At 40.6% G+C, this 25,846-nt stretch overlaps 1 protein-coding gene across 1 annotated transcript in view; it reads right to left on the reverse strand.

Annotated features, from left to right (window-relative positions):
• LOC309647551 (ATP-binding cassette sub-family C member 4-like) overlaps positions 1-25,846 on the reverse strand; it is a gene marked incomplete at its 5' end in the record, with an annotated part of 133,275 nt that overhangs the window by 41,409 nt on the left and 66,020 nt on the right. The window contains 6 exon segments of the mRNA XM_082434981.1: positions 6,331-6,477; positions 12,500-12,694; positions 14,152-14,338; positions 15,130-15,265; positions 16,429-16,548; positions 20,281-20,443. Of these exon segments, the coding sequence (XP_082291107.1) occupies positions 6,331-6,477; positions 12,500-12,694; positions 14,152-14,338; positions 15,130-15,265; positions 16,429-16,548; positions 20,281-20,443 (948 nt within the window).

Genomic DNA, 25,846 nt, shown 5'->3' on the forward strand with positions numbered 1-25,846 from the left:
TTAAGTTCAACAAACATTTATTGAAAAAAAAATAAATTTGGAGTCAGACAGTTTTAAATTCTGATTCTACTGCTATTTGACTCAGGGTAAGTTATTAATCTCCTCAAGACTCAGTTCCCTAAGTGGAAAACAGGGCTAACCCTGCGGGGCTGCTATGAGAATCTGGAACAACAATGAAGCTCCTGGTGTGATGCTGACATGGACCAGGAGCCCAGCCCAACAGGGGGACAGCGAGGGGTGGTGTCTGTCAAGCTGCAGGTGCAACCAATGGATCATGATGTCCATTTTGTGCCTCATGACCATCATTTTGTCTTTCATATGAACTAGAATAGAACTGATATAATAGAAAATACCAGCGTACAGAGCAAGAGTAATATTGTTTTGTGAAGTTTTTGTTCCTCTCTGTGTGCGCGCACGTGCACATACACTTGAAATCATGCTAAGAAGCAGTTCTGTTGTGTCAGCGGTCAACAGTGCGTTGAAGTCATTAGCAGAGTGGTTGGCTTCTCAGGTTATGGAGTCAGAAATCTCCATAAATTAAATTTGAATCCTGTTTGTATATTTTGGAAATTAATCCCTTGTGGGTTGCATCATTTGCAAATATTTTTTTCCCATTCCGTAGGTTGTCTTTTCATTTTGTTCATGGTTTCCCTCGCTGTGCAAAAGCCTTTAAGTTTAGTTAGGTCCCATTTGTTTATTTTTGTTCTTGTTTCCGTTACTCTAAGAGACAGATCCAAGAAAATATTGCTGCGAATTATGTCAAAGAGTGTTCTACGTTTTCCTCTAGGTGTTTAATAGTCTTTAATTCATTTTGAGTTTATTTTTGTGTATGGTGTTAGAGAATGTTCTAATTTCATTCTTTTATGTGTAGCTGTCCAGGTTTCCCAGCACCACTTATTGAAGAGACTGTCTTTTCTCCATTGTATATTCTTGCCTCCTTTGTCTTAGATTAACTGACCATAAGTGTGTGGTTTTATTTCTGGGCTTTCTGTTCTGTTCCATTGATCTATGGATCTGATTTTCGTGCCAATACCATACTGTTTTCATTACTGTAGCTTTTTAGTGTAGCCTCAAGTCAGGGAGTGTGATTCCTCCAGCTTCTTACTTCTTTTTCAAGGTTGTTTTGACTATTCAGGGTCTTTTCTGTTTCCGTACAAATTTAAAAAACTTTTGTTCTAGTTCTGTGAAAAATGCCATTGGTAATTTGATAGGGACTGCATTAAATCTGTAGATTGCTCTGGTAGTATGGTCATTTTAACAATATTGATTCTTCCAATCCAAGAACACAGTACACATTTCCATCTGTGTTGTCTTCCATTTTTTCCATCAGAATCTTAATAGTTTTTGGAGTACAGGTCTTTTGCCTCCTTAAGTAGGTTTATTCCTAGGTTTTCTTTTTTTTTTTTTTGATGCAGTGGTAAATGGGATTGTTTCCATAATTTCTCTTTCTGATATTTTGTTGTTAGTGTATAGAAATGCAACAGATTTCTGTATATACAACAACTTATACAGCTCAATATCAAAAAACCAAACAACCCAATCAAAACATAGGCATAAGATCTAAACAGACATTTCTCCAAAGAAGACATACAGATGGCCAACAGGCACATGAAAAGATGCTCAATGTCACTAATTATTAGAGAAATGCAAATCAAAATTACAATGAGGTATCACCTCACACCAGTCAGAATGTCCATCATTAAAAAGTCTACAAATAATAAATGGTGGAGATGGTGTAGAGAAAAGGGGGCCCTCCTACACCATTGGTGGGAATGTAAATTGGTGCAGCTATTATGGAAAACAGTATGGAGATTCCCTAAAAAACTGAAAAAAGAGTTAACATATGATCCAGAAATTCCATTCCTGGTCATATATCCAGAAAAGATGAAAACCCTAATTCAAAAAGATACATGCACCCCAATGTCCACAGCAGCACTACTTACAATAGCGAAGACACAGAAACAATACACACACACACACACACACACACACACACACACACACACACACACTGGAATATTACTCAGCCATGAAAAAGAATGGAATAATGCCATTTGCAGCAACACAGATGGAGCTAGAGACTGTCATACTAAGTAAGTCAGACAGAGAAAGACAAATATCACATATCCCTTATATGTGGAATCTAAAAAAATGATAGAAATAAACTTAATTACAAAACAGAAACAGACTTACAGAGAACAAACTAATGGTTACCAAAGGGGAAAGTGACGGGGAGGGATAAATTAGGAATTTGGGATTAACAAATATACACTACTATATATAAAATAGATAAACATGGTCCTGCTTTGTAGCAAATGGAACTATATTCAATATCTTGCAATAACCTATATTACAAAAGAATCTGGAAAATTTACGTATATATAACTTTTATATATATAATATAAAATCACTTTGCTATACACCTGAAACACTGTAAATCAACTATACTTCAATTAAAAAAAACCAAACACACACACACACACAATTTGAATCCTGGCTCTGCCGCTTACTTGGTAAGTGGGGTAAGCTCACAATGCCTTGGTTTTTAAATCTGTCAGATAAGGATGACGAGAGAATCGTGAGGATTAAGTGGCAGATGGTGGGAAAAGAGGCTAAAACATGTTAAGGATTCTGCGATTGTTAGGAATTATTATTAATACTTGTGTAACTTGTCAGGGCCTGCAACAAGCACTAGAGCAACAGAAATGAGAGACACAGGCCCTCTCTTCAAGGAGAGGAAGAATATAGTCGAGAATGTGGGGAGAGATGAGAAAAAAATGCCAGAGGTCTTGGTGGAGAACTGGAAAGTACAGGTGGGTACAGGGTGGTAGTCAGGAAAGAACCTGGTGGGAGGGGAGCCAGAATTCAAAAGAATACAAAAAAGTGATATTCTCTCTTCTTGTTCTTGGTAGAAAATAATTAGATACATTTCTCTGTTAATGCTTTTCCCCAAAACTCCTGTGTTGTTTTTTTTTTTCTTTACTCTTTAAATTTATATAAACAATTTGGTTTTTTTTTTTAGAAATGATAATTTTGTATATTAAAAAAACATAGGTTTATGTTTATACTCTTTAGCATGTATGAGTTATTTGGAGAATACAACTTTTCATAGTGTTATCCATATTTGAATTTCCATATAGGCTGCAATCCTGATGGAAACAATTTGGTTTTTACTATAAGGAATAAAAATAAAGAAAATCACCAAGGATCACAAAAACATTAACAGAAACTAAAGAGCAAAGTCAGTCCAGAATGTGTTACTCTTTTTATATCAGTAGAAATAATACCTAAAAGTTTAGTGCCCTGATCCTTAAGAACAATGATAGCTCCTATCGACTGAGTGTTCCCAAGAACCAGGCATGGGCCACAAGTGTTTTCACACCCACTTACATCTTCACAGCAAATCTGTGTGGCAGTAGTTCCTAGACCTCGTTTAAGAATGAGAAGGACTCTGAAGCCTGGAAGCCGAGTGACTTCATCAAGGTCACACACTCGTATGAGGCAGAACAGGAATAAAGATGTAGGTCATACTGACACTCAGTCTACACTCTTCAACATTCTATCCCTGGATGCCTCCTGAATGATTTCCTGGGACCTTTACACATTGCACAGTGTCTACAGATTCTCTCTCTCTAATCAACCAACACTGCACCCTGGAGACAAACACATAAAAAGTGGAAAATAAAGGTTCTGTGTTTACAGTGGTTGGTGATCATTAGCTACATGGATACAAAGCTTAGCACTGTTCTATAAACACACTCTCTGGAGTGTGTACACAGAGCATGCTCAAAAGTAGGGTGGAAACTGATGGAACAGAACCAAAACCTGGTGATGTCAAGGTATATTTAGTCTTTGCTCAGATGTGCTTCCAGACATTTTCGGCAGAGCCAAGAATCATCCAACCTTTCTTTATTTATAGAGTTCTTTACGTACACAAACATACAGCCTTTTCTTATTAAGAAACATTAAAGATAATGCAGGGCACGCTTCCAGATCCTTTCATCCGAGAATATGAAAGGACTTTAGAGACATGCCCATTATTTCTGCTAAATAGTCTCATTTGGCCATTTCAGAAATGGGTACAATCAAAACTTAAAACTTGGGAATCTAAACTCATTTATTTTCTACTGTAATCACTAAGTCATGAATCTAATAGCCAGAGGGAATCTTTAAATACAGGGATTATATGTACTGAAAAGTTCTTCCCATTTTTCCTGAAAGGGATGTCTTAAAAAATTTCTTTTTAATTGTGGTAAAATACACATAAAATTTACCACTTTAACCATTTTTGAGTGTACAGTTCAGTGGTATTAAATACATTCACATTGTTTTACAGCCATCACCACCATCCAGCCACAGAACTCCTTTCATCTTGCAAAAGTGAAACTCGGTACCCATTAAACAACAACTCCCCACTTCTCCATCCTGGCAGCTCCTGGCAGCCACCATTCTACTTCTTGTCTCCATGAACTGACTACTCTAGGTACCTCATATTAGTAGAATCATACCGTATTTGTCCTTTGCGAATGGCTTATTTCACTTAGCATAATGTTCTCAAGGTTCATCTGTGTTGTAGTGTTGTAGCATGTGTCTGAATTTCCTTCTTTTACAAGGCTGAATAATATTGCACTGTATATATATGTACCACATTTTGTTTATCCATTCATCTGTTGATGCACCCTTGGGTGCCTCCACCTTTTTGCAATTGAGAATAATGCTGCTATGAACATGCCTGTACAGAGAGCTCTTCAAGACCCTGTTTCAATTCTTTTGGGTTTATAACCTTATGCAGAATTACTGGATCATATAATAATTCGATTTTTAACTTTTTTGAGGAAACTCCATCTTGTTTTCCAGAGTGGCTGCACCATTTTACACTCCTACCAGCAATGCACGAGGATTGTAATTTCTCCACATCCTAGTCAACACTTGTTATTTTCTTTTTTTTTTATAGTAGACATCTTAAGGGGTGTGAAGTGGCATCTCATTGTGGCCTGAAAGGAATATCTTGATTTCAAAAATACTTAGAGTAATTCCAGGTATTTTAGAGGCCAGGGGTAGGTAGCAACAGCTGTACTTAGTCATAAGACACAAGTCCATGTTCTCCTTCCTTTGGGTGCCATGTTCTACATGCTTCCTAATAAACAGGCATTACAGAGCTCATTATACCCACATTCCAGGATGAACAGGCATTACAGAGCTCATTATACCCACACTCCAGGATGAACATTTGCCTGGATCTTTTTGTGTCGTCTCCTCTTTGTGTTTCTCATCTCAAGAGGCTGTTTTTCTGAGCTTCCCTTGATGGCCAGATAATTGTAGAGAATTAAAAAAAAAATCCTCAAAATTAAAAAACAAAATCAGCAAGGCTGTCAAAGCAGAGGGCAGGATGGAAGATGAAGGCACAGGGCCTATGTTGCCCTTGGGTATATACCTGTAGGATAGTAATTACTCAATAAATATTCACTGAATTATGTTGGGTGGGTGAACCATAAGGAATGGCAGGAGCTTCTACTGTGCATATAATCCAGTCTCTAAAACAATCCCTGAAAGTCATACATCTTTAAGAAGCAGAACAAAAGAGAACAGAAGCAGAGCCCAGGAAGAGAAGGTCAGTTCAACGCTCCACCGTCACAGCAACTGTGTATGGGGTCTCCGGGAAGCACTCCACATGCACTGACTTATTTAGTCCTCACAGCAGCTCGATGAGTTGGTCCTGTCAGCTGCCTTGTAAGGGGCAGAAGACTGAAGAGCACAGAGATGGGATTCCGTGGCCTGTGCTCTTCCTCATTATTCTGTACTGCCTGCCTGGTTAATCATTTATTAAGGGTTGAATTCTAAAAGGTTCCCCAGACCATCAATACACCCTGTAATTCTCAAAGCTCCAAAGTTTCACAAAGCCTTCCAGGGAGATAATCACCTTTGAAAAGGTAGCTTTATTTCCTACAGCAAAATTCCATCTTTAAGACACTTAAAATTCGTGTTTCTCTATAGGAACCTCTCCAGTGCTAAACTAATCATTTATCATTTTGTTCTCAGTATTATGTGGTTATCAGTGGATAAAAATGTGGCACCTGAGGAAGTATGAGTCCAGAAATCTGTCTGGGTCAGTTATTAAATCACATGCACACAAAACTAATGAAAGAACAAACAAACCAACCCTGGTATCTGCTGAAAGTATCTGCTGAAAACACCTGCTGCTAAAAATATGCTCTATTGGGGGAAAACGGATCGACACTTTCATGCAATTTGAAAAAACTAATCAACTTAAAAGCAATTACACTTAGGTGCTTATAAAAAGAACATGTGAGAATGTTCTGACATGCATACCTGAGGTACAACTGACATTTTCTTCCTTAAATGAAATCCAATTACGGTTGTCAAGATCCCGTCGATGGAAATTTCAGGTTCTAACAGTCTAAAAAGGGCAGCGATGAGGGAACTTGTTCCAGCTCCTGTTCTTCCCACAATGCCAACCTGTAAAGAGATCCATCGGGATTAAGAATTCACAATATGCAACAAACCTAGGAGAAACCCTGGCTGTTGAAGATGAATTTTTAACGTTCTATATAAAGAGTAGTCTGTAAGTTTCTCAACCATGGCACTGTTGACATTACAGGCTAGATAATTCATTGTTGGGGGGTCAGGGGCCTGTCCTGTGTATTACTGTAGGATGTTTAGCAGTAGCCATGGACTCTACCCACTAGATACCAGGAGCATCTCCCACATTTTGGCAACCAAAAATATCAGATATTGACAAATGTCCCCTGGTTGAGACCCCCTGGTCCCAAAAAGAGTTAAAAATAACAGAATCAATCTACTGGCAGTGAAAAGCTAGCAGTCTCTGGCATGGACATATATACACTACCAAACGTAAAACAGATAGGTAGTGGGAAGCAACCGCATAGCACAGGGAGATCAGCTCCGTGCTTTGTGACCACCTAGAGGGGTGGGATAGGGAGGGAGGGAGGGAGGGAGATGCAAGAGGGAGAAGATATGGGGGTATGTGTATATGTATAGCTGATTCACTTTGTTATAAAGCAGAAACTGACACACCACTGTAAAGCAATTATACTCTAATAACGATGTTTAAAAAAAAATATATATATATATATATATATATATAAAAGCTAGCAGTCTCCTAAGTCAGCAGTCCACACCCTTTTTGGCACCAGGGGCTGGTTTCGTGGAAGACAATTTCTCCACGGACAGGCGGGGTTGGAGGGGTGGGGGATGGTTCAGGCGGTAGGTAGTCCGAGCAAGCGATGGGGAGCGATGGGGAGCGGTGGGGAGCAATGGGGAGCAGCAGATGAAGCCTCACTTGCTTACCCGCTGCTCACCTCCTGCTGTGCGGCCCGGCTCCCTACAGGCTGCGACTGGTACCAGTCTGTGGCCCGGGGGTTGGGGACCCCATCCTAAGTGGCCCATAAGAAGTTCACTTTTAAATTAGCTTTATTCCTACTGTCTAGGCATTTTGACCTTGAGAATTATGTGGGTAATTTTACAGAGATGTCAACAAGTCAAGTAAGAAGTGTTATACACAAACAAGTACTCATTTTCTCAGGGATCTATTATTTAAGAGGAATTATTCTTTGGTAGAGAAACTAAATCACTTCCTGATGTTAAATATCTTAATTATAGCCTGTCTTGAAAGGAAACATCTTAAAATTATAAAATGCAGGTCTCAGTGCCGTAAAAGACAGTAGCCAGCAGACAAAATACACATAATGAGATCAACAACAACACAAACAACATTTGCTACTTATATGGGACCTTTCCTCAGAGCAGTTCAAAAGGCATTTTATAAACAACTTAATACTTACAATTGCTCCTTGGAAAGATACATGCAAGTTTCAGTCTAGTTATTAAAGCCAAAGTAGAGCGAAATTAAGTGCATTAAGAATAAGATTAAGGAATCAATATAATGCAGGTAAAATGCTGGTCAGGAATAAAACTATACTGTAAAAACTGGCTTTTAAATGTGTGCATCCAAACATGTACTATACAGAAACTGGCCTTTTTTATCAATAAGCTTGCCCAACTCTGTGGTGGGAGCTTCCCAAGAGATGATTTCATTTCTATTCAGAAATTTGGAATCGATGTGGGGTGTAAGACATGCTTTCAATCATTTGTAAATTTATTCAGCAAATTTTTAAAACTCACGGCTTTAAACAGTCTTTCTGTTTAAAGAACTAAGTCTTTCTGAGCATGTAATCAGAATGCTGGGAACTTTTCATATTTTCTCATTTGAATGCCTCCAAAGTTTCGAATTTTTGTCTGTAAAATGAATCATAGCATTTCAAAAAAGAATTTATCTCTATAGAGATTAAATGTAAGAAAAGTGAGTTTAGCTAATTTTATTATTTTGTAGCCATTTTATACCTTATGTTAAACCTTAATATATGTAATATAGATGGGCCATTCTCTGCATATAGGCAGGCCCTAGTGCGTGTATATATATATGACTCATGTGTTCTGTGTACAGGCAGACCTTGAACATACTGTGGATTTGGTTCCAGACGACCACAATAATGTGAATATCACCAAATAAAGCAAGTCATAAGAATTTTTTTGTTTCTCTGTACATATAAAAGTTGTGCTTACACTATACCGTAGCCTACTAAGTGTACAATAGCATTATATCTGAAAAACAATGTACATACCTTAATTTTCAAATACTTTATTGCTAAAAAAAGTGCTAACCATCATCTGAGACTTCATTGGGTTGTAGTAACATTAAAGAATGCTGACCACAGATCACCATAACAGATATAATAATATTGAAAAGATTTGGCATATTGCAAGAATTACCAAAATGTGACACAGAGACAGGGAGTGAACAAAGGCTGTTAAGAAAAATGGGGCCAATGGACTTGCTTGATGCAGGGTTGCCACAAATGTACAATTTGTAAAAAATGCATGATCTGTGAAGCACAATAAAACCAGGTACGCCTGTATTTCTGGGTGTTCTCATATGTAAACCAACACACATCAGGACACAGGCGAGAACTGTGTCTGTGAGAATGTGCATATGTTCCCATACTATCAGCTCTACTGAAACTGATCCATCTGTGCAAACGGGAACATTTGTAGACTCTTGGTAAACGGCAGAGATATGCAGGGGCACCGAGGGCTGCTCACAACCACAAGACTGTGAGTGCCTAAGAAGAAGGCAACTCAGAGAAAATCTGCTCTGGCTACTTCTACCATTCAGTTATCAAAATACACTCTGGAAGTCTTTCCCAGGACACCAATGGGTTTTTCCAATTGCCCGTGGAGAGTGTCACCAGTATCAGTAAGTCTACATTCCTAACACCAAAGACACTTGGAGACAGTCTTATTTCAGTGTTTTGTGACATGCCCATTCTATTTTCTCAAACAGGCCAGGGCTGGCCTCTAACACACCAACCTGTTAGACATTTGCACCTGGATCTCTCTTCATACGTCAAACTCAACATGATCAACACCCAATGCCCCACACAAAACAGCTGCTTCCTCTGACTTCCCCTCTTTACTCTCATTACTTCTCAGGCTCAGGGGCTCACAATGTCCACCTTACTTCCAGCTTTCCCTGAGTCCAGCATGGTGCCAAGCCCTGCAGATTCTACTCCTGCAATGTTTCATGACTCAATCCCTCACTGAGTCTCTTTCCTTTGAAACTCTTTCCTTAATCATAATCAGTGCAAATGAATTTGAAAAGTAAATTCTAGCTACACCCCAGCACTCTGATTAAACACCATTCTTAAGATGTTGATGTTTTTACTTTCTAGACTTGTATGTTGATGTTCTTATATACTTAAACAAAATGGGATTAACATGAACATACTGTTGTAATCTGCTTTCATTCAGTATTTCATAAAAGTATTTATTTTAATGGCTACATAATATTATAGTATGTGTGATCATTTATTTAACAAACCCCCAACTTCCGGATAGGTCTCCAATATTTTGCTATTATAAACAACTCTGTTAAATATCATTGAAGCTAAATCTTTGCAAACAACCTTCATTATTTCCTTAAGAGAAATTCTTAGGTGTGCAACTGATAAGAAACAGGTATGAACATTTTCAGAGGAAGCTGTTACGTAGAGCCAACCTACCCTCCAGACATAGATAATATTTTGTTTTCCTTTTTTTTTTTTTTTTTGGCCGTGCTGCATGGCTTGGGGGATTTTAGCTAACCATACAGGGATTGAACCCGGGTCCACGGCAGTGAAAGTGCTGGGTCTTCACCACTGGACTGCCAGGGAATTCCGGATACCATTTTCTACTCCCAGTCGTAAACCTAGGTGCACATTCGCAAACCTAGGTGTTGTAACTTTGTTTTAATTGACATCAGTTTGATTCCAAACAGTGGAATCACTTTCCCTGACGTCTTGCCAGAGGCCCAGCAGCTACTGACTCCCTGCCTTCCGCATCTGCCCACTCTGGTCCACGCGCACCCATTTCTCAGATTAAACTCACAAAGGTGGCTCTGTGCCCATCACTCCACCCCGGGAAGTCTCCGCTACAAAACTGTCCCCGCTTACCTCTCCATCCTCCATCTCCACGAGGCAGCTTCCTTGGGGTTACTAGGTAGGTGTGACGGCTGAACGTGAAAATGTGTGCTATACACCTGGCAGTTCTTTTCCCTGAATGCTCTGCAGGTGCGAAGTTCTTCATTCACTGAATCAGGGCATCGTGCCTTTGCTCATGCTGGTCCCACCTCCCGGAATGCCTTCCATATGCATTTCCACCTGCTGAAACCCTAACCATATATCACTAAGTCTGCCTCACCGGCCTAATTCCTCAGAAATGCTCTCCCTGACCCCTCCTGTGGACTTCTCTCAACCCTAATAGACGTGATACCATCTTTTTCTAAAGTTCCATAAAAATGATGACCTCCTTCTATCTTACAAAGCTAATATGGCCTTTTCCTTATTTTTTCAACTGGACTGTATGTGTTGACACCATGATCTGTATTGGATTTGCCTTTGTATTATTTGTATTACCTGTGGTGTCGTGAGACAAACAGGCATTATGTAGGGAGCTGAGATTTTTAACTCAAGCTGGAGAAATTTATGGAAAATTGATTACCATAGTATTTAGGTATATGATAAGTTGGACAGAGAAAAGACATGGCAGATGGATCCTACCGCCATAAATGCAATTGCAAATGGCCAACCTCACATTTTCACGGGGCAGACAACTGATACAGTATAAGTGGTTACGGTCATTTTACACACTATGAAAATGACAACAATCTTTGTCCAGGCATTTACTCTATGCTGGTCTCCATGCTGGGTGCTTTAAGTGTCTTATCTTGTTTAAGTTGTTCAACAACCCTAGAGGTTAGGTCCCATCACTTCCATTTTGCAAAAGAAAAGATTGAGACTTGGTAAGATTAATTAGTCTGCCTGAAATCATGGAGCCCGTAAGTCACAGGATGGGACTCAAATACACTTGCATCGGCCTCTTTTCCATTCTGCTGATGGCCTCCGTGATTCACCTGGATGGCCTGGCAGCTTATTATGCCCCTCTGTGTAGCCAGAAGAGAAAGCGGGGAGAGGTGTAGCTGCAGTTAAAAGAACAGGCCTACCATACAGATCCTATGCCAGACAGTTAAAGCATGACATGGACACAGGTACCTGAGCTCAGGTGGGCTGGCTGTCAGCGGGAAGAACTGGCACCCACAGCTGGGCTGGGAGAGAAACCTGCAGCTAAATGGGCACATGGTGCCTGGGAAACAGGCCAGACAGACCCAGTGTGCCCTGCTTCGGGCATCAAGAGTAATTTTTGATCCCGTCAGGTGGTGGAAGAGCTGCACATACACTGCTACACTGGGCTGTCTCTGACTCCGGGCCCAGGCAGGGCCGAGCCTGTGGTGAAATACCTATAGTGCCCCCAGGAGGCTGGTGTGGGGAAGGCCAGACAGCAGGATGAAAACTGCCTGTGATGAAGACAGACTCCACTGAAAACATGCAAATAAATGCACTGGAATCACACAGAATTAGATTATAATGTAAAGGCACGATTTGCAGAATATAAACGTAAGTAAATTTGTAGGGTAAGTGGCACAGAACTTTCTAGAGCCGCATGCTAAGACACAAGAGGGGTTAGGTGATTCATGAGCTCAATTGCAAACTGTCAAAGGACATTTCTTGGAAATCACAGGTTATCAGTCATCAAAAATTGCCTATGGGAGAGAAACGACTTTACTGGGAGGTCTTGTTTAAATGTGATTCTGAGTCAATAAGTCTGGGTGGGCCTGAGATACTGCATTTCTAAGAAGCTCCAGGACCCACCAACCACCATGAGGCAGCTCACCACACAGGGAAAGAAATGCTGGGATCCCCATTCCATGGTCGGTTTCCAAGAAAGATTCACCTACAATGTCATTGATCTAATCTGCATCCAAGAGGAACAAAGAGTCCCCCTGACACACTGACGAGGAACCCAACAGCAGATGCAGTGCTAAATCTTAAGCTGGATTTTAAAGAGGCAAATGGCTTAAACAAACCTTTTCTCTTGAGTTAATGACTGCTGTCAGGTCCTTCAATACCAGAGGCCCATCCAAGCTGTACCTTAAGTTAATATTTTGAAAGAAAATCTTTCCTTCATGGGGCCAGGCTGGTGGTAGACGATGAAAGAAGTATTTCCAGGGTGCTTCTTTCTCAAGGTCTGTATATTCAATCACTCTTTCTACTGAAATCATCTGCAACGCATATGACATCACATGAGTTACGAAGGGAAGGTCTCGTTCATGGATGTTCAGAGATTGTAAACGAAGCATTCTGCTTTTATATCTTTACATCTGCGTTTCTATGGTTAAGAATATCTCAGGTCTTAGCAAACACAAAGGACAGAAGTAGGAGTTTGATGAAGCCATTGATGATTTGCAAACTTGTTTATGGCCTTGTAACACTGTCCTTTACAGCTACTTCCTTCAACATTGTATTAAAATTAAAGAATTAGAGAAATGAAGGCAAAGATCTTATTGATCCACTTTTCACACCTGAATAAAAAGCAAAAGAATTTTGTTAAAGAAAAGAATACTGATGGACGCCCGTCAGTAATGTGTTGCTACAGAAGGGCCATCGGTTATAGACGAGCAGGACTGGATGGTCACCACACCTCATTTTAATAATTAATCACGGGCTTCTCTGGTGGCGCAGTGGTTGAGAATCTGCCTGCCAATGCAGGGGACACAGGTTCGAGCCCTGGTCTGGGAAGATCCCACATGCCACGGAGCAACTGGGCCCGTGAGCCACAATTACCGAGCCTGCACGTCTGGAGCCTGTGCTCCGCAACAAGAGAGGCCGCGATAGTGAGAGGCCCGCACACAGCGATGAAGAGTGGCCCCCACTTGCCGCAACTAGAGAAAGCCCTCGCACAGAAACGAAGACTCAACACAGTCATAAATAAATAAATAAATAAATAAATAAATAAAAGAACGTGAATTTCTTTTAAAAAAAAAAAAGCAAACTGGGCTATTCATTTAAAATAATAATAATAATAATAATTAATCACTTTCTACTCTATTAGAAGAAAGAAATGGAAAGATTTTGTTTCTACTGTTTCTCTCCCTTTAGGAGAAGATGCTAATATTCAAAAGAGAGTATAATTTACATATCGACTAAGGCCTTTTAAACAACTTTAATTTGACATCTTTGATAGCTCATTCTGAGAGGGGGCTTATCCTACCAGAAAAAAGGGACACCAGCAAATTCAGGTGTTCAACACATACAAGATCATATGCTAAAATGGGGGACAGAGGAACCTATTAATAAACAAACCTCAAAATACTGAATTCTTCTTTTACCAAAAATGAGGAATTACCCATTAAGAAACAAAAATAAACAACCCCCTAAGAAATTAGCTTATATTCTCTCCAGGATTTCAGAACCTCCCTCTTACAGAGACATTTATTATATTTGAAGACAACTTGTGACGAATATAAAACCTGCTGATACGGCACATGTAAGACTGAGAAAAAGATGTATATATTTTATTTTACATTAACTTTAAACAGATGGAGGAGGATATAAAAAAATCTCTTAACTATGACGTAAAAATAACAGTTTTACTATTTTACCTAAGAATTGCTTTTATGCCATTTAATGGCAAGGAGACTTGGAAAAGCTAAGAACGATAAGATAAGATAAACATCACCATATTCTCAACTTTGACGCTTTGCCTGATGCACCACTGGGTCATCCCCATGAGCGTGAGGGCGAGAGACAGTGCCAGGCCAACGCGCCCAGCATCCAAAGCTAAATGAGGAAGAAGAAGGGGAATAAAGTCAGTCTCATTCTCAACCCCTTGCTCAGCTCCTTCTGTCACTTTACCAAGAAGACCCCTTTACATATTTAAATCATTTCATACAATGATAGTATTACTCATACTTTTACTATCTGTTAATTGAGACCATAACACAGTGAAAAAAAACCCCACTATAAATTTAGAAAGACTGTTAGATGCGTTTATTAATCCCAACAGGATTGACGTACATTTTACAGTATTATATAGGTGAGGAATAATGTCATTATTCAGACTTTCGTCATTACGGTTTCAAGAATCATTATGTAATTTCACTTACTACGTCCAATGTAGCTGCAGGTGAAACCACGAAAAACAAGACAATGGGTTTTAAGAGCCAGTGCTTTTAAATCTAAAATACCACTCTCATTGTTTCTTATTCAGTGTTGTTACTATGGAGTAGTTAGGGATGGTGAGTTCATGGCACGCAGGCCAATACCTGCTCGTCTGGTACCCACACAGCAGCGGATACTGTTCTTTCCTACAGGGAATCTTTCTCACCTCAGTACCCACAACCAAGAGATCTGAGTAGCCCTAAAGCTAAAACCTAAAGTGCTCAGCTGAACAAAAAGCTTAATGGTAAACTTGGCTCTCTCCTCCCAACTATAGGACACTACCTGGAATGTTCAGAAGGTCAGCTTGCTACAGTTGCGAAGACCTCCACCCATTCAGAGAAAGAAAAAAAAAGATACAAATGACTTCACGTGGACCACACTGTGGAATCACACGCTATAAATGCTATAATTTATTAGAACCAAACAGTGTATATTAGACAAGATGGCAAGAGTCTAATTTAATAACTGTAAACAAAGCTATAAACTGTAGGCATACCACAAACATTCACATCTGTACTTACTTTCTGCCAGAATCAGGGACACAAAGGCAACAACAGTGACAAGGACGGCACAGATGACATCCAGATGCACGGCGAGCCATCGGGACGTAGTCAAAAGCAGTAACCAAGCCTCTGGATTTGTGAACCGTAATAAGCATAATGAATAAGTAGAAAAACCACGTTAGCTGCTTCTAATGAGGGACAGCATTTTGCTCAGTTGAGCTACACAAGATTTTACACAAGGTAGGACAGCAAAGCTCCACACCCAAGGAGCCTGAAGACTCCAGAAAGCTAGGTTTTGACAGAAGACAACATATGGTACACATAGGAATCAGTCCAGGGGCTTTGTGGGAAGCATGCACTGAAAAATTCAACCCACAGGTTATAAACGGAAATACAATCATAATAAAGAACATGGAAAAATGGTCTCATCGGTACATTTCCTGCAGTGCTGGGCCTCAAAGTGAGGCTCATCCTCTCACATGTCAACTGTTCCCTTTTCTCCAGTAGCAGAGAGCTCAGCTTGCACTGTTTCCAGCACCTTCTGCACTTACTGCGGGGCCCCGCATAGCGTTTATTCTTACAAGCCAGTATCTAAACGAACACCAGCTAACAGGATCTGCATGTGGCTTTCAAAATGCCATTTTATCTTCAAAATACAATAAAGATTGGATAACTGAGCCAGGATTTTATAGACTTAGAGGAAATTCTGAAATTTCTACCTAGAAAAAACTTCACTGATACAAAGAATAATACACATCAAGTGGGCGGCAAATCAGGAAATTATTTTCCTCAATCACATCTGCTGCCCTACATGCTGTGAAAAGAGAGTCAGCAAACTACAGCCTGGGGGCCAAAAACGGCCCACCACCTGTTCTGAAAATAAAGTTTTATTGGAACACAGCCATGGCCATTTGCTGATGTATTATCTTGGTCTGTCTTTGTGCTAAAACAGGAAAGTTGAAAAGTTACAACAGAGACAGTATGGCAAACACAGCCTAAAATATTACTCTCTGGCTCTTTGCAAAAAAAAAGTTTGCTGACTCCTGCCCTAAAGGGACAGAAAGCCACAGGTCACAGTGACGGAAGGACAACATAAGCCAGTGAGGGGAGAAAAGCAGGGGTGTGACAGGGGAAGAGGGGAGCACAGAGGGGAGGCTGAGAGGAAGGGGTGGGGAGGAGGACGTGGGGAGGCAGAGAGAGAGGTGTGGGCCAGCGAGGCCACCTGACAAGGACTCAAGCCTCAGAAGGCAGCACCTCCCATCCTTTGAAATCACTTCCAGAAACTTACAGACCTGAATGCAAGTCCTGGTGTGTGTCGAACACTTCCTGAAACTTCTGTTCAGCATTGTTTGCCCGGATGGTCCAGAGTCCCCGGAGAGAAGATGCTACGTGGGAAAACACTAGGCTCCGTGCTGGGGAAGCAGAGACAGACAAACGACAGAGAAAGTCAGGGAGGCTGGACGCAAGGAGACCAACTGCCTCTCGTGCTCTGTGGTTGCACATCCTGCCAAAGGGCTTCCTGGAGGGCTGCCTGGGAGAAGAGGGACGAGGCCGCTTCTGTAGAGGGTCCTCCGCATGAAGCCTCAAGCTCACACCTGCTCACACCTGCTCACACCTGCTCACGCCAAGCTGCACTTTAATGACCTGGAAACGAAGATTCTCTCTGAACCTAGCTTTGACCAGATTCAAATCACAGCTAGATTTAGATACAGAAATTCTCTACTAGCTCATTCATCAAGGTCCTCCTCAAACACGCTTCCCTCCAAATTCTTCCCTGATATCCCTCCAGTTGGAAACTGTTCACTAATTTTTTAAAAACTTAGTGAAGTATCGTTGATTTGCAATAATGTGTTAGTTTCAGGTATATAGCATAGTGATTCAGTTTTTTTCTGATTATGTTCCATTATAGGTTATTATAAGTTATTGAATAGAATCCCCTGTGCTATACAGTAAATCCTTGTTGCTTACCTACTTTATGTATAGTAGTGTGTATCTGTTAATCCCATACTCCTAATTTGTTCCTCCCTCCCTCCCTGCCCGCTTTGGTAACCGTAAGTTTGTTTTCTATGTCTCTGAGTCTGTTTTTGTTTTGTATATATAGTCATGTGTATTATTTTTTAGATTCCACATATAAGTGATATCATACAGTATTTATACTGCCCTTCTCTGACTTACTTTACTAAGAATAATATTCTCTAGGTCCAACCATTTTGCCGCAAATGGCAATATTTCATTCTTTTTCACGGCTGAGTGACTACTGTCCACTAATTTTTGAGTCAGCAGCATTTTTAAATTTAATTCTCTGTGAGAGTCCTCACTACACTGAATTTTGATGAGCATCTATGTGTTGTCTCCACCTTAGATTAGTAACTTAAGGGCTGGGATAAAATCGGCATATCCCCCAAACTGGAACAGTGCCAGGCACAGGGCACGGGTGAGATACGAAGGTGAACGGACAGTCTGCTGTCTCCCTGCATCCTGGGACTTTCCCTGAACCTGCATCAAGAGCCTCTCTGCAGGTCACGGAGCCTGGGTATCGCACTGCCCTTGTGCCCACAGGACCCGGGCAGCCGAGGCGTCTCTGAATAGTCCTGACTCCACTCCATGAACCTGATGGATGTTTTTATTAACTGCCTGCTGGATACTTGAGGCTTCTGGAGGTCACTCTGCATGTGACACTCACATCGCTCTTTTAGAATCTGACCGTGGCCTTAGTGTCCATTCTCTTTTGAGTGACGTCATGGGGGTTTGGGGCCTGGTGTCACATGACTGGCCATTCATTTCCTGGCATCTTCTCTAAGAACACACTGAACACGAGCACCAGGGTCTGGCTCCTGCACATCAGGGAACAGGTGGGCTTCAGGCTGCTGGGCAGGGAGGACCCTTACGATTTTCATTCCCCACCGTGAACTAGGCTATAACCTGCTGTTGTCAGGGACAGTGTGAGTCTGTGACCTTGGATATGGCTTCATCATTCAGGCACTGCCAAATGAATAAAGTTGGCTAGAGAAAGGCAGCCAAACTTCATCCTGGTTTTATGTACTGCTCCCTGACTGACCACTGCTATGCTCGCTTTTGCAAAAATATGCAAAAAAAACCCCATTATAATCAGCTGCAGATTTGTCATTAAGATGACAAAAGTTAACCTAAGCTTCCAGAGGCAGCTAGGCAGTAGGATCTGAAAATAAACCTCAGGACTTTAGTAGTTCTTCAGAGCACAAAAATGAAGCAGGTTTATGTCGTCTGGCCACAGCAATCAGCCGTCCTTCTTTTTGCTGGTAGCTCTAGCAGTGGCCTTAAGACATACTATCATTTACTGTATAGAGAAAACAGCACTGTTATTATTTATGACAGAGACCCACTATCTAGAGAGAAAACATAAACAGTTCTAATGAACTGACCACCACATTTAGTTATCTGGGGGAGTGGAGGAGGGAGTATCCAGACTGAACTTACGGTCTAACACTGTCACAGCCTACTAGGGTGCCGAAAACACAAATACTCCACAGGAGCTGTGCCCAAGTTTTCAAAACCCCCATAACACACACTGAAAAATTCCTGTACTGATTCTTTAAAAAAGCCTCAGGAGGTGCCCTTCTCTCCACTTTCATGTGGATGGGAGGTGGTCCTCGCCCCAGGCGAAAACCTCTGTCAAGCATTCCTTCTGGAGCAACTCCTCTTTGAATGTACCACGTCTGCTTTGCAACAAGACTACGGAATGACTCCATTTCACGAGTGGCCTCAAATCATAAAACATCTGAAGCCTCGCGCACACAGAAGACCGGATGGAGCTCATCACTTCCTCTCCTGCTTCCCCAGGTCCTGTCATCCTACCAAGTCACGCGGGCAGAACAGCGCACACATCTGGACTCTAGCGCTCCACAGTCCATTCAAACACGTCACAAAACCAGACCTCACGGGGCTTTAGCTGGTTCTCTTGATGACTGAAACTTTTTTCCACAGCTTTGATGAAACTGATGCCCACTTTCCTTTACGTAAACACTTAGGATAAATGCCTCTTAAGAATTTATTACTTTAAAAAAAACACACAAATACCACAACAAAAAAACTCCTTTGTCTTGATGAATTTAGATTTTTTTCCACTTAGTAGATCCGAAGAACCTTGGGATCAATATGCTTCCCTTCTTGGCTTGGTTTCTAGAAAGTTAAGTTGGTATTAATTTGCAATAACTACCCATGGTTGGAATTTCTGATGTAAATACCTTCCTTCCTAACTTTTTGGCTATTGTCCTTATACGTTTTTAAAAAATATATAACAATTCTTTCCTTATAATTTTTTGTTTTAATATTAATGAAATATGTTTGTGCATTAATAGTGAGATAAGCTCTGAATTATTTCATCCTCTCTGATTACCTGCAGAATAGAATAATTAATCATAAAATGTGTTTCCCATTATTCTAAAACTAGGAAGTTGAATGGCGTAATAAACTAAATGCGTACTCAACGGATTCCCCCTCCTGTGTCCTTCTAAGGGGATTATTTTCAGCAGCCATTTATATGAACAGCTTTGGGGAAGGGGGACCACAAACAGGGTGGTATCACACCAAATACTGGTGATACATGCACACCTGAAAATAACAGCACTCACCTTTTCAAAGCATTTAACAAGTGCAACTTAATTGCCATCTTTGAACATGAGAAAGAATGTATTTTTCAAATATATTACTTCTGACATACGTTTCCTGATGTCTCCTTTCCTTTTCCTAATCTCTTCCTTTCCTTGTCACTTCTAGTAACTTTGGGAGAAGAAAAATCCCCTATTTTCCTTCTTCATTAGTTCCAACATGATGAAATGTCTGTTTTTTAGAAAAATGTTTACTGAGTGGCTCCTCTACGTGAGGAAGTACGTCATGAACAAGACAGAAACGGTCCCTGTCCTCATGGTGCTCACATTTCGTCCTCCTTGTGCTAAAATGCCAAGCTGCAGCTGACCCGCCACCAGCTCCATTTGCCTTAAGGGCCACACGGACTCACAGTGGCCATAATATCCAGTTACCTAATGTTAGCTTAGTGCGAAATTCCAGAAGACAGAGTCTGCAGAACTTCAGGGGTCTGGTTCATTACAGCGTAAATGGAAGCCAGCCCGAGTTGCCATCCCAACCCGAGAGCCCCGGGTACTCACTTGCACATTCCAGGCGTTTGACATCTCCTGACGTCTCTAAGAAATATTGCCGAAGAACAAAGAAAATGATGCCAAGTGGAACCAGGGGTATCGCAGTCCAAGGAATCACAGCCACCATCACGCCTGCAGCGTGCACCATCACACCCATCACAAGGAGAAATGTCTAAAATAGCAAAAAGAGACACAGAGGTCTCCTTGTCAAGGATTCTTTTCAAAGATAAACTTGGCTGTTTTGTTAGGATTACATTCCTTTCCTTGAAAGACTTGTTGGAATGGTATGGAATGCTTTCCCATCCAAAGAAATAAAATTATAGGTGGTCCTCATATTTACTTATTGCATGTGTCAAACACTATAAGAACTTGCTAGGTATTAGCTCTTGTGATACACTCAGTAGCCCTATGAGGCAGGCATTACTATTCTTCACAGATGAGAATATTTGAGACTCAGAGTAGGACTTGAATCCCAAACTCTCATGAGTCAGTAGGTGTTACTAGAGAGATGAGCAAGCAGGTAGCACAGATGAGGAATTGAGAAGCTTCATCTATACCTGTAGGGATAAAGAAGTGGTTAATTACAAATTCAGTGTCCAGAAAAGTCTGAAAAAATTCAAATGTTGACCTTTGGAAGTAGGAATTCCTCTTTCTTTCTTGGTTTTCTAACCATAGTTAGTATTTACTGAGTGCTGAATGTGTACAGGGCTGTACATTTAATACTTCACGTGTATTAACTTAGTTGATCCTCACAATAGCCCTATCGAGTAATAGTATTATCTCACCTTACAGATGGAGACACTGAGGCACAGGGAGAGGAAAAGCAACTTGATCAAGACGGCAAAGCACAAGTCACGGAGCTGGAGAGCCCAGGTTACGAGCCATTATGACATATTTAAGCTTGCTCCCAACTTTCTATCACTATGCTAAGTATTTAAAATGTCCATTTCAAAGGCTAATGATTATAACAACAGCAGATGCCATTTACCAGGTGTTTACTGTATGCAAGGCCCTGTGCTAAGGGTTCCATGAACATTCACTTAATCGTCATCTAATCCCATAAGGTGATTTTATCTCAGGAAATGATCTTGGCTTAAAAAGACAGCAGACAGAATAGAAACCCAAGGCATTGAAGGATGCTGATTTAAGCATCCATCTTTAGCAGGCAGGAGAAGTATGATATCAGGGTGTACAGCTTCAGGCGACAGGAATGCAATCAGCACTTAGCATCTGCCTGCTGTGAAAGCGGGGTAGGGTTGCGGGGATGTGCAGATTCACATAGCCTGAGCCAAGGCCTCTGAATTTTACAGTCTCAGATGGATACAGACCCACGGTGATCTGTACAAGTCACAGAGCGCTGGGGAAACACAGGGAAGAATGTGTGAACACTTTTGTGAGGATTCTAAGAGACTGACAACTGAATTTCACAGGCTGGTTTAACAAACAGAAAGAGTGGCATGAATAATTTGCAGGTAGCAATCACATTTGATGGAAATTTTGACCAAAAAGGAGCTGGGCTGGGAAGGTTGAGATGCTTGTCCGAGTTAACAGCAGTTGTTCTGTGTCCTCTCAGTGCCAGCACCTGCATCCTGCGCTCTCCGGCGCAGGGCCCTCCCCGCCTTGTCACCCAGGGCAGCTGGCCCCGCGTCTCTGAGGGGCGGGTTAGCGGGGTAATGCCTGTATCACAGAGATGCAGGTGATCGTTTCACAGCTCTTCCAAATCAGTTTTCTCAGGGGATCCTCACAACCATCTTGTGAATAAGAACAGTAAGAACTGTCCTTTCCATTTACAGATGAGAAACATGAAGCTGGGAGGTAAGTAGTTCTCCGAAGTTTTCCTGGGAAGTTAGTGTGTTCCTTAGAGAAAGCCAGGAACTGTTCATACTCAGGAAATCCCAGAGCCACAGCTGCAGGCAGGAGGAGCCTGGAAGGAGGAGGAAGCTTCCAGAACTGTGACTTTATGACCAGGAGCCCTTGTGAACCAACCTGCATTATCTGGATGTAGACCCATGTGCTTTTCCTGTTTCTCCCAGTCTCTGCCGTGGTATCAGTATAAAACTCAGAGTGAAGAGGAATGGAATTCTGAAGGAACAATTCCAATCGTAAGTGGAGAAAAATAGGGCTGTCTGACCTCTCTCCTATTATACCTACAGCTGAACAATTTCTTACAGCCACCGGATTAACTGATGCATCCCACCCTGCTACACCCTTCGTGCTCACGGGGAGGGTCCTTCCAGCTCCTTCTATGTCTAGCCTTAAGTAAAGTCACTTGGCTTGCCATTGTTGGTTGTCAGGAAAAAAACCTGCTGAAATGTCAATTAGGAAAAAATCCAAATTACAGTTTTTTAGCAGATTCACATCATTTGATTGGACAACATTCACCAGTGTCAATAATCTGGCTCTCCCCAGGTGAGGGCCTTTTATGACTAACCCAGCCCGGCAGATTACCTGGGAAGCAGAGGTAAGATCAAAACAAAGGGCTCCATGGGAGCTGTGCCAACACCTTTCTTTGGGTACCCGTTAAAGACTGGTAACTGTTGCTCCCCAGTTAGGTTAGGTCCTTCAGATTTCACACCCCTAAATTCTGAAGCAATTCAAAGAGGCTTTCTCCAAGAGTTTTATTTGTACTTGTTGGTCATACTATAGCCATCCTCATTGTGGATTGGATATTATACTATAAAAATATATAAAATATATATTTTTCATAAAAAATATATATGTATACAATACAATGTATGGGTTTACATTTATATGTATCTATGTATATATACATGTGAATCTTTTATGCCAGCTGTCTCAAACTCTTTATAGAAGTTGGTAGAAGACAAAAATAGTATCTAAGCAAAAAGTCAACATCTGAAGAAAGAAACGAAAGATTCTGATGCATGATAAACAACCCTTCCTTGAAGCCAATCTCATTTCTCCTTCCACATTCCCAGGAATTCCAAGGAGCCTAATCCAAGCTGCACACACAATTCCCCCCATCTGATTGGATTTCAGGCCCATATGATGACCCACCTCACCATGGCCAGTGCTTCTGTACCTCTGTCACACTATGGCACAGAGATGACGACGTGTACACAGCAAGAAGCGTGTTAACCTAGAAGCAAGTGACCCAAGTCCTGATGCCCCAAGAAATAAGGGGAATCATTATGTTGATATGCTTATAACCCATTTGGAGCACACCAGTTGGGAAATTCTATCCAAAGTCTATGAAGCCACATGAACAAATACAAAAACTTCTTAGATGAAATCTTTCACTTGAGAGTACATGGTGATTTTTCACAATTCAGAATAATTCTTTAGTTTGCAGAGAATGACAACCTACACCTGGAGTGGAAATTCCATTAGCCACATATTGTACTGAGATAGGGTTTAGGGCTAAGCTTCTTGAATATTAACAGGGAGGGTAAGACCCTACGGCTACTCTCAATCTTAGTAAAAACTGGGATATACCAACAACATAAAAGGATGGTGGTTGGAATTAAATAAGATAATGTATACAAAAGGCTTACCAGTTCATATGTAACAAATATAAAGTGTAACTCCATCATTACCACCCTTCAGTATGCTTTGCATGCCAGCAGCCAGGGGGAAGAGAGGAGGTGTATTAATAGACTTACAGGCCCAAAGAATCTTATGAATCTCATGAAGTTGGACCTTGAGAGGCAGCTCATTCTAACCACTAGAACAGCTTAGTACTATCCAAAGATGTATCAGAGCAGGTGCTATTTTTCCTAGATGTGGTAATAATGTCACATGTACCAAAGGGATTGTGGCTTTTCTCTGGTCACAGCGAAAAACGTATCTGAGGTCTATTTTGTTTGAAGATGCACTTTTAAAGTAATATGACCAATAAACCTCATGCCTACTATAATTTCTGTCCTCTCTGTATTTTCTTCCCAAGTCTAGGTCTTCCAAAGATTGATAACCTTAGGGATACGGCAGCAAGTCAACATTTTTTGAGATGTTTGTTTTCTTATTCCATATCTTCTTTCTGTTTCAAGTTTTGCTTTTTCTTGGTGAAGACTTACTGTTATGAAACTACTGAGCATTTATGGGAGACTAAGGGAAAACGTGGTGGACCGCCGAACCAACAAAACCAAACGAGATTATTCAATATATTCCAAAGACAAGATCAATTTGATATTTTCTGTCTCATGTACCATGAATTCGTGGGTTGATATCAACAGAAGTACAAAAGCTAGATTTTGTACACTAGTGAATCCCAGGAAATTCACTGGGATTATATTTTCCCTTCTGTCTGCATTGTCTACTTTTGTTGGGTTTCTTGGGATCGTATCTGTTCTCTCCCATGAGGCGAGCAGTCCTAGATTCCCAGCTAGTTAGGGGATAACAGCCTGCTCAGCTCACAGAGCAGACTGATCATTAAAAGGTCTTAAAAGTGCTCGCCTATAGAACACACTAACATGTGTCGATTTAAGAATTATTCTTTAAATAAGAAAAAAGAAAATTTCATAAGAAAGATGAGGTATAAGCCCAGAAAGCAAAATGACTTGAAAAAAAAAAAAAAAAAACCCAATCTAATTTTAATAAATACATAAACGCCAAGGACACAAAATGAGGCTGAGTAGTTTAAATGTGTAACACCTGTATTTGGATGGTGGTTAAAAACATTAAAATTTCACCAGAAAGTCTCGACCTATAGAATTAACACTATATTATAATATTGCAGATTTTAACATATTCCTTTCACAAGCACAGTTTGAAATACAAGGCCCCATTTGCCTCCCTGGCATTTAACTTCCAAATTGCTTACAGTCCTGTAGGAATTCCTAGATATCTACCCACGTTACTTTAAACTTAGTTCCAAGGGATTCTGTTCCTGATAGTCTCTGTGAAGCTTGTGTCAAAGAACATGCTTTCTATAAACATCAGTAACAATGTATTCTTCTTATTTAATGCAAATAAATATGCCATCCATACTTTTGGCTCACTCTCTATTCTTATTTAATTCTCTCTTGCTCACTCTGATATCTATATTAGGCACAATGTAAAATATGTATTTAATCATAAAACCACTGAATCAGTAGACATTACTTTTATTATTTGTTTACAGTATTAAAAAATAAAACCAGGATCATTAAGATTGCTAACTCCTCAAAAGAATTTCAAAGCTTTTAATTCTACGGTCAGACTCTTAAGAATTCTGTTTCAAGCTGTGGTAAGTACAAGTCATCCAGATTTCCTTAAACTATCACTGATTTTGCAAAAGATATAACTTAAGTGCAATAAACTTTTGGCAAGAAAACAAGGCACGATCTCCTTGTGATTTAGAGAGGGAAAAAAATGACAACTAGTTTTTGATCAGTAAGCTGTTTACTGATGTGGGTGTAGGAGAGGCTCTTCTACCTATTCATTCTGGAAACATATGAGATTTAAAAATAACCTTTCAATGAAATGGCTATCACATAGATTGTGCTGCTGGCTAACACAAGATTCTTGTGCAGACAGTAAAATCCTGAACAGACTGCACAAAACTCTGAAAGAATTAAGAAATAAAACGTAACTCCTATCCTACAATACTCATTACCCTTCAATTACAGTATAAACA

Source organism: Balaenoptera physalus, assembly GCF_965194825.1.
Source record: "Balaenoptera physalus genome assembly, chromosome: 18".
Classification (NCBI taxonomy): domain Eukaryota; kingdom Metazoa; phylum Chordata; class Mammalia; order Artiodactyla; family Balaenopteridae; genus Balaenoptera; species Balaenoptera physalus.